A 16,602-nucleotide genomic window follows, 5' to 3' on the forward strand; every position below is an offset into this window, starting at 1 on the left:
ATTACAGTAGATGCAAATACAAAATAACAACACGTGTAATACCCATTGTAATGTATGGTACGCTGACCAATGCGTAAGAAAAATGTTTTAATAAATGAATGAATATTTTTTGTATAAATTTCATACCGAGGAATCTCTTGTCTATATGGTATAAAAACATTTACAGAAGCATTTATTTTTTACAGAAGCATTTAATGTAGATTTAAATATTTTATGTTTTGTAAGTGTACTTCTGTTTTCCCCGTTTACTTCTGGTGCTGCCGGAGCTCTGCTTTGCGGGGGCGGGCGCCGCCATGTTTGAGTATCACGCATGCGGATAGAGTGCCGTGTACATGCGCAGTTAGTTGTTGCGGCGGCCATCTTAGGAGATGGCTCTGCCAGGGACTACATGTCCCAGCAGCTTTAGGGATGCTTGAGGAAGGGAAGGAGGTTAGTTTGGCACGAACAGAAGAGCGCGCCAGTCGGAAGGAGGATGGCAAGGGGAGAGGACGTGTTCAGGGTGCCAGTAGCCCCTGATCTAGGCGAGATCTCCCCCGCAGGCCCCAGCTAGGCCCAGGAGCCCTTTCAGATTGTGTGTATGTAGGGAAGGCTCCAGGTAGGGACGCTCCACTGAGTATACAGCAGTGATGCCACGCGATGATCTGTGGCTTGCGGTCTGGGACCAGACCACAGGCCACACTAGAGACATTAAGGGGGACAATCCTGCTGGAGCTCCCTCAATACATGGACACCACCGGTAAGGAGAGAGGAGATTTGGCAGACCCCGTGTTGTGGGATCACGTTGCGGCCCTGCTGATTCAAGATCCCCAGTATACCCTGGTCTGGCCCACTGCACCCTCAGTACTTTGGGGGAACCCCACTGGGGTGGTGAACATTGTGTTGGGGGACATTGTATTGTTGTGGGTATTGTATTGATATGTGTGTGTGTTAATCAGTTATATATTATTATACATATACATTTTACAGTATTTGTTCTCCAGTGCAACTACAACACACATCACTGCAAAATGCTCAAAGAACTAGATTGGTTATCACTTGAGTCTAGGTACAAAGTTCATCTTTCCTGTCTTGCCTTCAAATACTTTCTGGGCAAGCTACCCGTCTGAAACAAGCTCCTCACCCCTACCACATGCAGCACTTAACATCTGAAATCTGACTCCAAAAGACTGTTCATGGTCACAAGGTTCAGCAAAGTATCTGGCCGTTCCTCCTCTTACCATGCACCCCAAAACTGGAACAATCTACTAGAGACTCTCACATCCACCACCAGTCTAAGTTATTTCAAAACTAAAGCTGGCTCACATTTTAATCTGGTCTGTAACTTTTACATACGCATATAATATATTATCTCTTACTGTGCATGCAATGTCTTGTATATAATGTATACCCTGTTCACTTATGTAACTATGTATTTGTAACCCTGCTCCCCCCCCCCCCAATCTCATATCGGGGCCTTTATTGGGGAGCTATGCTGTTACTAGGTGTATGGTGCTATACCTGCTAGGTTCACAGGAGCTCTGATGTCTGTCTGCGGTGTTATGGAGACAGGACAGGCTTTAGGATGGTCTCAGAACTGGTGTCAGCACCTTCAGTCCCATGGGTCCGGAATAGAATCAGGGGACTCCATATTGAACACACACACACACACCTCCTTTCTTCCACACTGAAGACATCCAGGCAGGTATATGTCAGAAGGGTATTCTTTATTGTATCCACTGCAGCTCCTCACACAGCAACACAGTACAGCAGCACATCACAGCTTCTGGGTGGGACACACCCCCTGGTATTCTGGGGTGCGGGTTCATGATGTTACTAAGGCCTGGTCTGAGCTGAGCAGGCCTTCCCTCGCAATGGGGAGGAACTTATAGCTCTGGAGCAGGTCCTGCTAGATTGAAAGCAGGGCTCCAAAGACCCAGTATGTTTTGTTGCATTCTGCTAACTTTCTAGAAGGGTCCGGCTCATGACATCAGACCTATCAGGATAGGATCTCTCTCTTGCCACGAGTCACCACCCTCCTCTAGTTACTCCCAGGAGAAGCACAAGGCGCTGTCATGCCTGCAGCTATCAGGACTTACAGACAGAGCAGGGAAGTATAGGCACAGATGACATACCTGCTATATTCTCCCCTGGGTGAACTTCCATTGTCCCCACTGGAACTAAATTTGAGTACCATCCGTCATCAGGGACCTGCAATGGGATACACAAATGACATTCTTTTATATGTTACATATCACACAGACTAAACATACCCTTAGGCACAAGGGTAGGCACCTACTACTTATAATACCTGTGATCAGGCTTTTCATAGCCTGTAAACAAACACAAACAGAGCCCAGTGCTACATGCAATGGCAAAAATACACAGTGAAATACCTATATATATCTTGAATAAAAGGGTCATTTAGTTTAACACTTTGGTCAAAGCATTGTAAGCCTGTGAGCCCCTCCAAGGCATGACCATATTTCACAGGTCCTAACACTGATTAAAATTCTTAATAACCTGTACAAAACTAGAAGAATGATCATAATTGATCTGTCATAATCAGCTGCATGGTTCTAAATCTGATTAAATTCTTATTTACCTGGACAATACCAGGAAGAATACTCTGTATTAGATCTGTCGCAATCAGCTGCATGCAAAGACCTGTGCATATGGAAAGTGGGATGGGACGAGCTTTAAACCTGGGAAGCAGGGGCTAACCTCCAAATCAGCTGAGACCAGCTGTACAAAGTTAACAAACACACAGGTACCCAGTAAGCTTATTTAAGCCCCAAAGTTTACCACAATATATATATATATATATATATATATATATATATATATATATATATATATATATACACAGTGTTCGACAAATCACCCAAAAATCTACTCGCCCAACCAAAAAAATCTACTCGCCACGTAGTCCCGCCCCTAAACCCCGCCCCCCAACCCGCTTTAAAATAAAATATATAAATAAAAAACATTTAATAAATTCCTAGTCAGAACAACATTCGTTTTTGACAAATGTATTTATTACATTATACTACAATTAGTCCTTGTTACGTGTGTGTGTGTGTGTGTGTGTGTGTGTGTGTGTGTGTGTGTGTGTGTGTGTGTGTGTGTGTGTGTGTGTGTGTGTGTGTGTAAATGTCGGATCTAGAAATAAAAGCCACATTTGAATGACTAGTTTCCTGAACACCTTAACCAGTGTCTGGACGTCTCCGCTTCACAATATCTAAAGCAGCAATCCCGCCTGGGATCTTACCTGATCCGCAGTCCCTCAATGTCCAGGTACCTCATTCCCGCAATGTTATAAGTTGGAGGGGATGTGTTCCCTACCTGTCTTCTGGGTTAGGGGGGGTTCCGATGTCTTCTGTGTGAAGCTTGAGTCAGATCTGGAAGAAAGCAGTATAGGTTATTTTGGTGTAGTATAGGACAGTTAAGATATATAGGGTAAATAAGATATATATATATAGAGAGAGAGAGAGAGAGAGAGAAGAAGAAGAGACAGAGGAGAGAGAGAGAAGAAGAGACAGAGGAGAGAGAGAAGAAGAGACAGAGGAGAGAGAGAGAAGAAGAGACAGAGGAGAGAGAGAGAAGAAGAGACAGAGGAGAGAGAGAGAAGAAGAGACAGAGGAGAGAGAGAGAAGAAGAGACAGAGGAGAGAGAGAGAAGAAGAGACAGAGGAGAGAGACCAGAGAGAGGGGAGACAGAGGAGAGAGACCAGAGAGAGACCAGAGAGAGGGGAGACAGAGGAGAGAGACCAGAGAGAGGGGAGACAGAGGAGAGAGACCAGAGAGAGGGGAGACAGAGGAGAGAGACCAGAGAGAGGGGAGACAGAGGAGAGAGACCAGAGAGAGGGGAGTCAGAGGAGAGAGACCAGAGAGAGGGGAGACAGAGGAGAGAGACCAGAGAGAGGGGAGACAGGGGGGAGACCAGAGAGAGAGGGGCAGGGGTGACTGACTGATTGGGGGGGGGGGGGTACCTCTGGTGTCACACATACTCCCATACACATTCTCCCATATATAAACATACACACACACACACACACCCACATACACTCCCACATATACACACGCTCACTCCCACATATATACACACACACACTCCCACATATATACACACACTCCCACATATATACACACACTCCCCACATATATACACACACTCCCACATATATACACACACTCCCACATATATACACACACTCCCACATATATACATACACTCCCACACACGCACATATATACACCCCCATCCATATACACACACACACACATACACACATACACCCATATCTACACACACACACCCATATATACACACACACACACACACACTCTCCCATATACACACACACATTCTCCCATGCCCATACACACACTCACACTCTACACACCTTTTGGAAAGGGCCGCGACCAGCACCAGCACCACCACGCTCCCCCCCCCTCGCCCATCTCCTGCTCCGCGGGGGACATGAGGGGGGCATCCCCGCTCCCATCACCCGGCGCGCTCCCTGACGCGGGACCGGGGGGAAGCGGGGACATGAGGGGGCATCCCCGCTCCCATCACCCGCTGCGCTCTCTGACGCGGGACCAGGGGAAAGCGGGGGGGAAGCAGGGGGGGAAGCGGGGGACATGAGGGGGGCATCCCCCGCTCCCATCACCCGGCGCGCTCCCTGACGCGGGACGGGGGGACGCGGGGGGGGGAAGCGGAGACATGAGGGGGCATCCCCCGCTCCCATCACCCGCCGCGCTCTCTGACACTGGACCGGGGGGAAGCGGGGGGGGGGGGAAGCACCAGGGAGGTGGGGGAAGCACCAGGGAGGTGAGGGAAGGCACAGATAATACTTACTGTGTCCTCCATCCCCCGCTCCCATCACCCGGCGCGCTCCCTGATGCTGGACCGGGGGGAAGCGGGGACATGAGGGGGCATCCCCCGCTCCATCACCCGGCGCGCTCCCTGATGCTGGACCGGGGGGAAGTGGGGGACATGAGGGGGCATCTGCCGCTCCCATCACCCGGCGCGCTCCCTGACGCGGGGACCGGGGGGAAGCGAGGGGGGGAAGCGGGGACATGAGGGGGCATCCCCCGCTCCCATCACCCGCCGCGCTCTCTGACACTGGACCGGGGGGAAGCGGGGGGGGGAAGCACCAGGGAGGTGGGGGAAGCACCAGGGAGGTGGGGGAAGGCACAGATAATACTTACTGTGTCCTCCATCCTCCATGGGGAAAAGAATGGCTGCTCGTTGGGGGCTGGCTCATATAGAGCCTGGCCGCGCGCCCACAAAGCCTGGGAGCGCGCGCCAATCAACAGTCAGGTAGGGGGAGTTTTTTTTTTTTCAGCCAGCGCGAGCAGGGAAATTTAGCGCGAGCAGGGAAATTTAAAAAAACAAATTTAAATTTAAATCCACCCGCCCCGGGCGTGTAAATGTATAGGATTGTCGAACACTGTATTATATATATATATATATATATATATATATATATATATATATATATATATATATATATATATATATATATATATATATATATATACAGTGCTTGACAAATCACCCAAAAATCTACTCGCCGAACCAAAAAATCTACTCGCCACCTAGTCCCGCCCCAACCCCGCCTCTAGTCCCACCCCCAACCCCGCCTCTAATCCCGCCCCCAGACCCGCATTTAAAAAAACCATAAATGAAATAAATTGAATAAATTCCTAGTAAGAACATTCGTTTTTGACATAAGTTTATTTATTGTATTACATTATACTACAATTAGTCCTTGTGTGTGTGTGTATAAATGTCGAATCTAGAAAAAAAAAGCCAGATGTGAAGGACTAGTTTCCTGCACCCCTTAACTAGTGCCTGGATGCCCGCGCTTTACAATATTTAAAGCAGCAATCCCGCCTGGGATCTTACCTGATCCGCAGACCCTCAATGTCCAGGTACCTCATTCCCGCAATGTTATACATTGGAGGAGAGGTGTTCCCTACCTGTCTTCTGGGTTACGGGGAATTCCGATGTCTTCTGTGTGAAGCTCGAGAGTTAGATCTGGAAGAAAGCAGTATAGGTTATTTCGGTGTTGTATAGGGCAGTTAAGATATACAGGGTAAATAAAATATCCAGATCCAGATTGTGAGAGAGTGAGACAGAGAGAGGGTGAGACAGAGAGAGGGTGAGACAGAGAGAGGGTGAGACAGAGAGAGGGTGAGACAGAGAGAGGGTGAGACAGAGAGAGGGTGAGACAGAGAGAGGGTGAGACAGAGAGAGGGTGAGACAGAGAGAGGGTGAGAGAGACGGAGAGAGAGGGTGAGAGAGAGACGGAGAGAGACGGAGAGAGAGACGGAGAGAGAGGGTGAGAGAGACGGTGAGAGAGAGTGTGAGACGGAGAGAGAGTGTGAGACGGAGAGAGAGTGTGAGACGGAGAGAGAGTGTGAGACGGAGAGAGAGTGTGAGACGGAGAGAGAGTGTGAGACGGAGAGAGAGTGTGAGACGGAGAGAGAGTGTGAGACGGAGAGAGAGTGTGAGACGGAGAGAGAGTGTGAGACGGAGAGTGTGTGTGAGACGGAGAGTGTGTGAGAGACGGAGAGTGTGTGAGAGACGGAGAGTGTGTGAGAGACGGAGAGTGTGTGAGAGACGGAGAGTGGGTGAGAGGCGGAGAGAGGGTGAGAGACGGAGAGAGGGTGAGAGACGGAGAGAGGGTGAGAGACGGAGAGAGGGTGACTGTGGGGGGATGGGTTGACTGGGTGGGGTGATTGGGGGTGTGGGGTGACTCGGTGGGGTGATTGGGGGGGTGGGGTGACTGACTGGTTGATTGGGTGGGGTGACGGGGTGTCTGACTGGGTGGGGATTACTGACTGTCTGACTGGGTGGGTGGTGACTGGGTGACTTGGCGACTGGGCAGGGGGTGGGATGACTGACATTTTACTGACTGGGTGGGGGGGTATGACTGACTGGGTGGGGGGGGTATGACTGACTGGGTGGGGGGGGGGTATGACTGACTGGGTGGGGGGGGTATGACTGACTGGGTGTGGGGGGGGGGTATGACTGACTGGGTGGGGGGGTATTACTGACTTTATGACTGACTGGGTGGGGGGGTGACTTACTGACTGAGTGGATGGGTGACTGAGTGGGTGGGTGACTGACTGGGTGGGTAGGTGACTGACTGACTGGGTGGGTGGTGGGTGACTGACTGGGTGGGTGGTGGGTGGGTGACTGACTGGGTGGGTGACTGACTGGGTGGGTGGTTAGGTGACTGACTGACTGGGTGGGTGGGTAGGTGACTGACTGACTTTGGTAGGTGACTGACTGACTGACTGGGTGGGTGGGTAGGTGACTGACTGACTTTGGTAGGTGACTGACTGGGTGGGTAGGTGACTGACTGACTGGGTGGGTAGGTAGGTGGGTAGGTGACTAACTGACTGGGTGGGTGGGTAGGTGACTGACTCTGGTAGGTGACTGGGTGGGTAGGTGACTGACTGACTGGATGGGTGACTGACTGGGTAGGTAGGTGACTGACTGGGTGGGCGACTGACTGCCTGGGAGCATTTAGCCCCCCCCCCCAGCCTGTCTCTCTCTTCTCCCCCCCCCAGTCTCTCTCTCAGTCCTCTCCCCACTCCAGCCTGTCTCTCTCTCTGCTCTCTCCCCAGTCCAGCCTGTCTCCCCCTTGCATCTCTATTCACCCCCCCTTACCTCCGTTCACCCCCCCTCTTACCTCCGTTCACCCCCCCCCCCCTCTTACCTCCGTTCACCCCCCCCCCCCCTTACCTCCGTTCACTCCACCCTTGCATCACCTCTCCTGCACATCGCCCGCCCCGCGCGGCCTAAACGGGAGGCCGCAGCAAGAGCGGAGCGAGGCGCCTGCTGCAGGGGGGAATAGATCTGGGACCCGGCAGCCCGACATGGCGCTGGTGGCACCGGGTGTAAGTGTGCGTCCCCTCCCCCCCGGTACCTGCTCGGGCCTGGCCCACTGCAGCTTCCCGGTCCGGCAGAGGGTGGTGTGCGTCCCCCCCCCCCCCCCCCCCCGGTACCTGCTCGGTTCCCGGCACACCGCAGCCTCCCGGAATAGCCGCAGCAGCTCTGCAGGGGATGGTGTAAGTGTGCGTCCCCTCTTCCCCCGGTACCTGATCGGGCCCGGCACACCGCAGCCTCCCGTGATATAGCAGCCCCAGCTCTCACACACACACCACACACACCACACACACCACACACACACCACACACCACACACACACACACACACACCACACACACCACACACACCACACACCACACACACCACACACACACACACACACACACACACACACCAAGAAACGGAGCCGGGAGTCCCACTCACCAGAGGTATGTGGGTATCTGGGCCTGCGGGCGACATCGAGGTCTGCGGGTGACATCTGGGGGCATTGGGGGGGAAATTTAGTATGTGGGGGCATGCGGGGGGACATCCGCATGGGAAACGTGGCCGGACGGGGACGCGCTGGATCCAGCAGTCAACTTTGCTTGCGCGCGCTGGGGACGGAAGTGAGAGCCCCTGGCAGCAAGCGGGGATCGTGGGCAGGGGAGGGGGGAGAGAGAGGCTGACCCAGAGCTGCCAGCCGGTCCTCTTCCCCACGTCAGACCAATCAGGGAGAGGAATTTTTTATTTATTTATTTAAAAAAAAAAAATTGAAAATTTTGGCGCGAGCAGGGGAATTAATAGAGCCGCAGCACGGATCGCCAGCGGCCTAAATCCACTCGCAACGGGCGAGTTGTTATCATTATTTGTCGAGCACTGTATATATATACACACAGTGGTTGACAAATCACCAAAAAATCTACTCGCCACACAGAAAAATCTACTCGCCACCTAGTACCAAATGTGTGCTGCTTGGGCCAATATTTACTCGCCCAGGGGTTAAATCCACTCGCCCGGGGCGAGCAAATGTATAGGTTTGTCGAACACTGTATATATATATATACACAGTGCTCGACAAACCCGGCCGCCAACTCGCCAGCTGCGATCGGATATTGGCTCGTGGCCAGTAACCTTTCCCCTGCTCTGTAAAAAAAAAAATCCCCTGATCAGAAAAAAAAAAAAAAAAATCGGAAAAAAAAAATCAGAGCTGATTGGCTGTGACGCGGGATGGAGTTGCCAGGACTTCAAACCGCCCTTTCTGCACGGGTAAGTAATGGGGGGGGGGGGGGGGCGGTGAGTGCGTGCGCGTCTGCTGCTCCTCCTCCTCTATATATCCTCTTGTATAATTGTGTCAGCTCCTGTAATTTACAAGACCTGCACTGATCCGGTCATGGAGGAGAGTTTGGACAGATGCTTGAGGTGGGGGGAATTTAATACACTTTAAATATTTATATATACACTGATACATCCTTCCCCCTCTCTCCGGCGCTCCCGCTGCCCGCGCGGGTCGTAACATACTGTAGTAGCCGGGGTGTTTCTCCCCCGCCCCTCACCCTCACCCCCCTCCGGTGCTCCCGCTGCCCGCGCGGGTCGGGTCATCACATACTCTAGTAGGCCAGGGTGTTTCTCTCTCCTCCCCCTCCCTACGGTGCTCCCTCTGCCCGCGCGGGTCGGAACATACTCTAGTAGGCCGGGATGTTTCTCTCCTCCCCCCCCCCCCACCGGCACTCTGAAGATGTTGCAGTAGCCGGTGTTTCTCTCCCCTCGGTGCTCCCGCTGCCCACGCGGGTCTGAAGATGTTGCAGTAGCCGGTGTTTCTCTCCCCTCAGTGCTCCCGCTGCCCGCGCAGGGCGGGAGGAAGTAGCGGGGTGTTTCTCCCCCCCCCTCTCTCCCCTCCGGAGCACGTCCCTTCCCCCCCGTGTGTGTGTGTGTATGGGTATGAGATAGAGATTGAGTGTTTGTGTGTGTATGGGAGAGAGAGAGATTGTGTGTGTGTGTGTGTGTGTGTGTGTGTGTGTGTGTGTGTGTGTGAGAGAGAGAGATTGTGTGTGTGTGTGTGTGTGCAGGACACCAGAGGTAACCACCCAGTTAGTCCCCCACCCAGTCAGTTAGTCCCCACCCAGTCAGTCACCCCCCCCACCCAGTCAGTCACCCCCCCCACCCAGTCAGTCACCCCCCCCCACCCAGTCAGTCACCCCCCCCCACCCAGTCAGTCACCCCCCCCCACCCAGTCAGTCACCCCCCCCACCCAGTCAGTCACCCCCCCCACCCAGTCAGTCACCCCCCCCCACCCAGTCAGTCACCCCCCCCCACCCAGTCAGTCACCCCCCCCCACCCAGTCAGTCACCCCCCCCACCCAGTCAGTCACCCCCACCCACCCATTCAGTCACCCCCCCCACCCAGTCAGTCACCCCCCACCCACCCAGTCAGTCACCCCCACCCGCCCATTCAGTCACCCCCCCCACCCAGTCAGTCACCCCCCACCCAGTCACCCCAGCCCCCACCCAGTCACCCAGTCAGTCACCCAACCCCCCCACCCAGTCAGTCCCCCCACCCAGTCACCCACCCAGTCAGTGCCCCACCCAGTCACCCAGTCAGTCACAAGTCAGTCATCCCACCCCCCAACCCAGTCAAAAGTCATCCCACCCCTCCACCCAGTTAGTCATAAGTCAGTCATCCCACCACCCCCCACCCAGTCAGTCATCCCACCCCCCACCCAGTCAGTCAGTTACCCCCCCAGTCTCTCTCCTCTCTGTCTCTCCTCTCTCTGTCTCTCCCCCCTTCTCTGTCTCTCCCCCCTTCTCTGTCTCCCCCCCTCTCTGTCTCCCCCCCCCTCTCTTTCTCCCCCCCCTCTCTGTCTCCCCCCCCCTCTCTGTCTCCCCCCCCTTCTCTGTCTCTCCCCCCCCCTCTGTCTCTCCCCCCCCCTCTCTGTCTCTCCCCCCCTCTCTGTCTCTCCCCCCCTCTCTGTCTCTCTTTCTCCCCTCTCTGTCTCTCTTTCTCCCCTCTGTCTCTCTTTCCCCCTCACTGTCTCTCTTTCTCCCCTCTCTGTCTCTCTTTCTCCCCTCTCTGTCTCTCCCCTCTCTGTCTCTCCCCTGTCTGTCTCTCTGTCTCGCTCCCCTCTCTGTCTCTCTCTCTCTGTCTCTCTCTCACTCTCTGTCTCTCACCCACACTCTCTCTGTCTCACAGTCTCGATCTGGATATCTTATTTACCCTGTATATCTTAACTGCCCTATACTACACCGACATAACCTATACTGCTTTCTTCCAGATCTGACTCAAGCTTCACACGGGAGACATCAGAATCCCCCCTAACCCAGAAGACAGGTAAGGAACACCTCCCCTCCAATGTATAACATTGCAGGAATGAGGGTACCTGGACATTGAGGGACTGCGGATCAGGTAAGATCCCAGTCGGGATTGCTGCTTTAAATATTGTGAAGCGGGGGCGTCCAGACACTGGTTAAGGGTTACAGGAAACTAGTCATTCACATCTGGCTTTTTTTTCTAGATCCGACATTTACACACACATACACACATACACACACACACACGTAACAAGGACTAATTGTAGTATAATGTAATACAATAAATAAACTTATGTCAAAAACGAATGTTCTTACTAGGAATTTATTCAATTTATTTTATATATGTATTTTTTTAAAAGCGGGGTTGGGGGCGGGACTAGGGGGCGAGTAGAATTTTTGGTTGATTTGTCAAGCACTATATATATATATATATATAACTGTTCCCCTCTGCACAGGACCAGCGTGCTAAGGGTTAACATGTGCGTCTACTTTGTGCAACGTCAACGCCACCCACTGGAATGTTAATGAGCCATGAGGACACAAAGAACTTTTTGTTCACTGCTTCAACAGATTCAATCTCAACCACCCCAGTGTACATCTGCGTTGCCCCAAAGGCGGACAGCCTTTGGCGCAGCCAAAGGGTGTGAGCCGTTTGCTGCCATTCACTGATGTTTGGTGATGTTAAAGCTTCTCTATTTCAATCTGAAACTCACAAGCCCTTTATCCCCTGTACCTAATTTTCCAACTCTGTCAATTAAATGTCTGTGAATTCACTGTATAACCATGTTCTTTTATTGTATCTATGTATTTTTTATAACTGTGCCCAGGACATACTTGAAAACGAAAGGTAACGCTCAATGTATTACTTCCGGGTAAAACATTTTTATAAATAAATATATGTATATAAATGTCAAAAAGGAGTGCTACTGGGCATGGCAATATATACTACAAACAAACACAAACGGAGCCCAGTGCTACATCCAATGGCAAAAATACACAGTGAAATACCTATATATCTCTTAAATAAAAGGGTCATGTAGTTTAACACTTTGGCCAAAGCATTGTAAGCCTGTGAGACCCTCCAAGGCATGACCATAATTCACAGGTCCTAATCTAATCATAATTCAGATCATAATTGATCGGTAATTTGTGAATTAATTCACTCTGAAATGTACCTCCACTTCTCTGTATGAGTGGTCTATTAAATTATGTGTTCAAGGCAGTCTAACATCCAGATAACATGTCTGCTTGTGTTCTACTAAACACACTGTATATCAGTATATATTTTGTGTCCACATAAACTACAAAGTAAATCAGAACATTTTCACAGCATTACAAATCACTTGTTGTTTTCATGGTTCAGTAGAACAAAAAGTCGTCCTGGTGGTTAGAAATGGTAAAATGTCACAAGGCAACCAGAGAGTCCTACAAGCTCAAACAGAATATATATGTATTACTTTAGACCACCTTAAAAACAATGGCCCTTTGCAATTGTACAAGATACACATACTCTAAAGAAAATAAGGTACTGTATATAGGTGATGCTTAAATAGAGGGGGTGCATTTTGATGTATGTTTTTTTATTTGAGACTTTTTGATTGGCTTAGTGAGGGTTGTAAGGCTTTTGAGATCAGTGATCTAAAATTGAATTCATCATGATCTGTTCTGCTTTCATTTAAAGATTTTTTGATGACTTGGAGAAGAGGCACAAAGACAACGTCTTCATCCACGACATCAGCGACATTGTAGAGACTCATGCGCTGAACAACTTCCATCCATATGTGATTTATTGTTCCAATGAAGTGTACCAGCAGAGGACTTTGCAAAGACTATTGTAAGTTCCAAGAGACTGAGCAGAGGGGATAAATGAGTCATATGATTCACAATAAGCTCTCTGAGCCACTCATCAATATGCCTCTTTCATAATGGAAGAGCTTGCATAGCATTGCTTTCCGGAAGCAAATTTCTGTAATTCTGCATTGGCAGAAATTTATATATTTTTATTGTTGTTTTCTTGGATCTATGACATATTTATATTGTACCAGCTTTATAGGCTTCTAACAAGCATTTGAGAAAAGAATACATACAAATATTGTATGAGGTCTGTATTAATGTTTATACATTTTTATTTGAACAATGTTTGTTTAAAGGGCTTTGCAGTTTAACAGAGAAAATGATTTCCCTTATTTATGCACAGCTCATTTGGTGATATTGGTGTTATTCTGCAGTGTATTGGGACTTAAAATATACATGTACATGTAGCCCACCTTGCTAGGGAAGATATGATGGACACAGGGTGGTCAGTACCTACCACTTTGGCTGGTCCAAGATGTGTCTCTGGAGATGGTAGATGACTATAGGAATTCTTGAATGCCTCAAGGTGTAGGGGAGCGCAGAATCAATATGTAATAAAAACCAAATAGAAACGCAACATAGTGCAAATAAAGTTCAAAACTCAAATGTGTTTGTAGAAACTCTGTCAAGTGGAGACTCACTTGGTATCAATCTAAATAAGACGTTTCAGAGATCAGTGGCACTAAGCTTGACTCTGGTGTGTAGATACTGGAACCTCAATCGAAGCAATCAGATGTAATGCAATGCGGTGTCACTCAGGAAAATATCACCAGTCAGGATAAAGAGAGAAAGATATCCATAGCGTAATCCAATAAATAAAACAACTTTATATACGCAAATTTATATGGCCTCAGGTATCTCGCCACCTGTTGGCTAACCCACATTTACTGCTTGCCTTAAACAGTTCAATAAGGCCACATTTAGATGCTTCAAATTCTTGTTATTCCTTCCTGGTTCAATAATTGATGGTATAATTCAAACTATGGCTGACTATTGTAATGTAGAACAATGTCTTTAACATTATTATGTTGTAAATGGTAATGATGTACCTACTGTGTAAGTGTTTTGTCCCTAATGCATTTCTCCCTAGCAGGCCCAACCAGTGGGGCACTACACATAAATATCATGATCACATTTCACCAGTTGAATGCAAATTTACAAAGTAGTGTCACATAATGAAAGGTACAGATGCAGCAGCACTCCGGGTTGCAGTAATCAAAGATTTCTTTATTACACACACATTTTATCTATCTATCTATCTATCTATCTATCTATATATCTATCTATATTTATATCTATATATCTATATATATATATACAGGCATACCCCACATTAACGTACGCAATGGGACCGGAGCATGTATGTAAAGTGAAAATGTACTTAACGTGAAGCACTACCTTTTCCCCACTTAACGATGCATGTACTGTACTGCAAACGTCATATACGTGCATAACTGATGTAAATAACTCATTTGTAACAGGCTCTATAGTATCCCCGCTTGTGCACACCTTCGTTACAGGTAGGGAGCCGGTATTGCTGTTCAGGTCGTGCTGACAGGCGCATGCGCAAGCTGCCGTTTGCCTATTGGGCGATATGTACTTACTCGCGAGTGTACTTAAAGTGAGTGTCCTTAAACCGGGGTATGCCTGTATATAGATATATATATATTTATATCTATATATATATATTTATATAGATATATATATATATTTATATCTATATATATAGATATTTATATATATATATATATATTTATATCTATATATATATATATATATAAACAAACAAAGGAAGAAAGCAGCGCCTCTGATTGTGGGTATTAAATCAATCTAAAGATAATGTGCTACACGTAAATCAATAATCATGTATCTATAAAAAATATAAATAAAACGAAATAAATGAATGAATGTAAATGTGAATCTAGTGAATTTTCTAATCATATAGTAACACCTATGAATCTCTACCTGTGCTCAATACTGAGGACAACTATACACAAACAGACAATATAACAATACCGTGCTTATAAATATAACAACATAGATGAACAAAAGAAGAGGGTGAAAACCAGTCCTCAAATGAAAGTCCAATTGGAAATGGATGCTGGTGCAGAGGGTCTCCGGCTGCTTTCAAAGTGGACTAACCACGTCCACAGGGAATCTAAAAGAAAAAAAGAGGAGAGAGCGCACGCCCCATAGCGTAAAATACTAAATTTAATGAGGGGAAGGGGGAAAAGGGGGGGTATTAATGCACTTACAAAAGTACAGATAAAATAGGCATTGCGTGATAATAATCACCACCATCCGGTTGCTGCTTTCTGTCCTTGGGGAAATACCCGATCTCAAGGCAGGATGGGCCAACGTCCCAGCAGATGTCCCAGCAGATTTCCAGGGCCAGTAGATGTAAGGTGTAGTTCAAGAGTCCAAGAAGGTGGCTCCGTGTTACCAGGCTTCTGTAGCACCAGCGCGTGGATCGGTCCGCTCCAGCGCTCTGTGATGACGTAATGTCAATGCGTCCAACGTAATGACGCTCCCTGACGCGTTTCGTAACTTTCTTTTGAGAAAAGGTACAGTATCTACAGCACAGGTACTGCACCCATGTACTACATACTCATAGTATAGGCCCATAGCAGGCTTACTGTGCATGGTACAGATAATGCCATATGTTGAAGAAGTCCCTAATTTTGTGTATTGATTACAAATAAAGTATGTGAACAGCAAAAAACTGAAATAAACATAGCTGCCCGGTTCATTAAAACGAGTCACAAATTAATAAATGAAAACTCTCAAAATCAATTGTGGTGGGGGAAATTTAACATCTCCCTGGCTGGTAAGGGCCTATTGTAAGTGGGCAGTGGAGTGCAATCTAGCCTAATATACATGTACTTTCTGATTACAGACAAAGTGGCGAGAATTCATACTGTACTGTGAAGCTGGTTTCTCTCGGTTACTGATGAATGTATATACTGTACATACAATACTATTCCTTGGAATAGTGCATTATTTTGAGACACACTGGATGAGTGTGCAGATGAATGTGTTAAACAGTAGGAGCTGGCCTTGCAGCTGTGCTTTTCCAATCCCGTGCCACCCCTTGCAGTAATTTTGGAGTCTTTTTCTTGGATTACAGTATATTTCGCATTAGTAGAAATTCTATTTACAGTGCAATAAAAGTTTATGCACTGTACCTACAAGACCACTGCCCAAGGAATAACTCAGTGGTAATACTGTATATCTGCCATTGAAATGGTGGATATTTGTTTCTAAGGCCCCGGACATGTTACCTGCTTGCTTGCTCCCGCTCAGCACTGTGCCCCTACAGCCGCAATTAGAGCGGCTTTAGTAGGGGCTCACCTGCGCTTCCGCGCGCTTGGGGGAATGTAAAATTCCTCCGCTTGCCGGCGAGACAGGCCGGTCACGTGAGCGGTTCGCCCAATGAGGGCGAACCAGCTCCGTGACGTCACTGGCCCGCCCCCGGCCAGTGACGTGCCCGCCCCCGGCCCGCCCCCGGCCCGCCCCCTGACAGTCTGTCCCCCTTCTGCCCCGATCCATGTCTCCTGTGTGTGTGTATGCATGTGTGTGC

General features: G+C 48.8%; 1 protein-coding gene across 4 annotated transcripts in view; it reads left to right on the forward strand.

The window, feature by feature from the left end:
• The window catches only part of ARHGEF16 (Rho guanine nucleotide exchange factor 16), a 104,511-nt gene that overhangs the window by 69,871 nt on the left and 18,038 nt on the right, over window positions 1-16,602 (forward strand). For all 4 annotated transcript variants that reach the window (XM_075604898.1, XM_075604899.1, XM_075604897.1 and 1 more), the window contains one exon: window positions 12,850-13,002. In XM_075604898.1, coding sequence (XP_075461013.1) covers window positions 12,850-13,002 — 153 coding nt within the window. The remainder of the gene's footprint in view (window positions 1-12,849; window positions 13,003-16,602) is intronic.

The sequence above is a fragment of the Ascaphus truei genome, chromosome 6, assembly GCF_040206685.1.
Source record: "Ascaphus truei isolate aAscTru1 chromosome 6, aAscTru1.hap1, whole genome shotgun sequence".
NCBI lineage: Eukaryota > Metazoa > Chordata > Amphibia > Anura > Ascaphidae > Ascaphus > Ascaphus truei.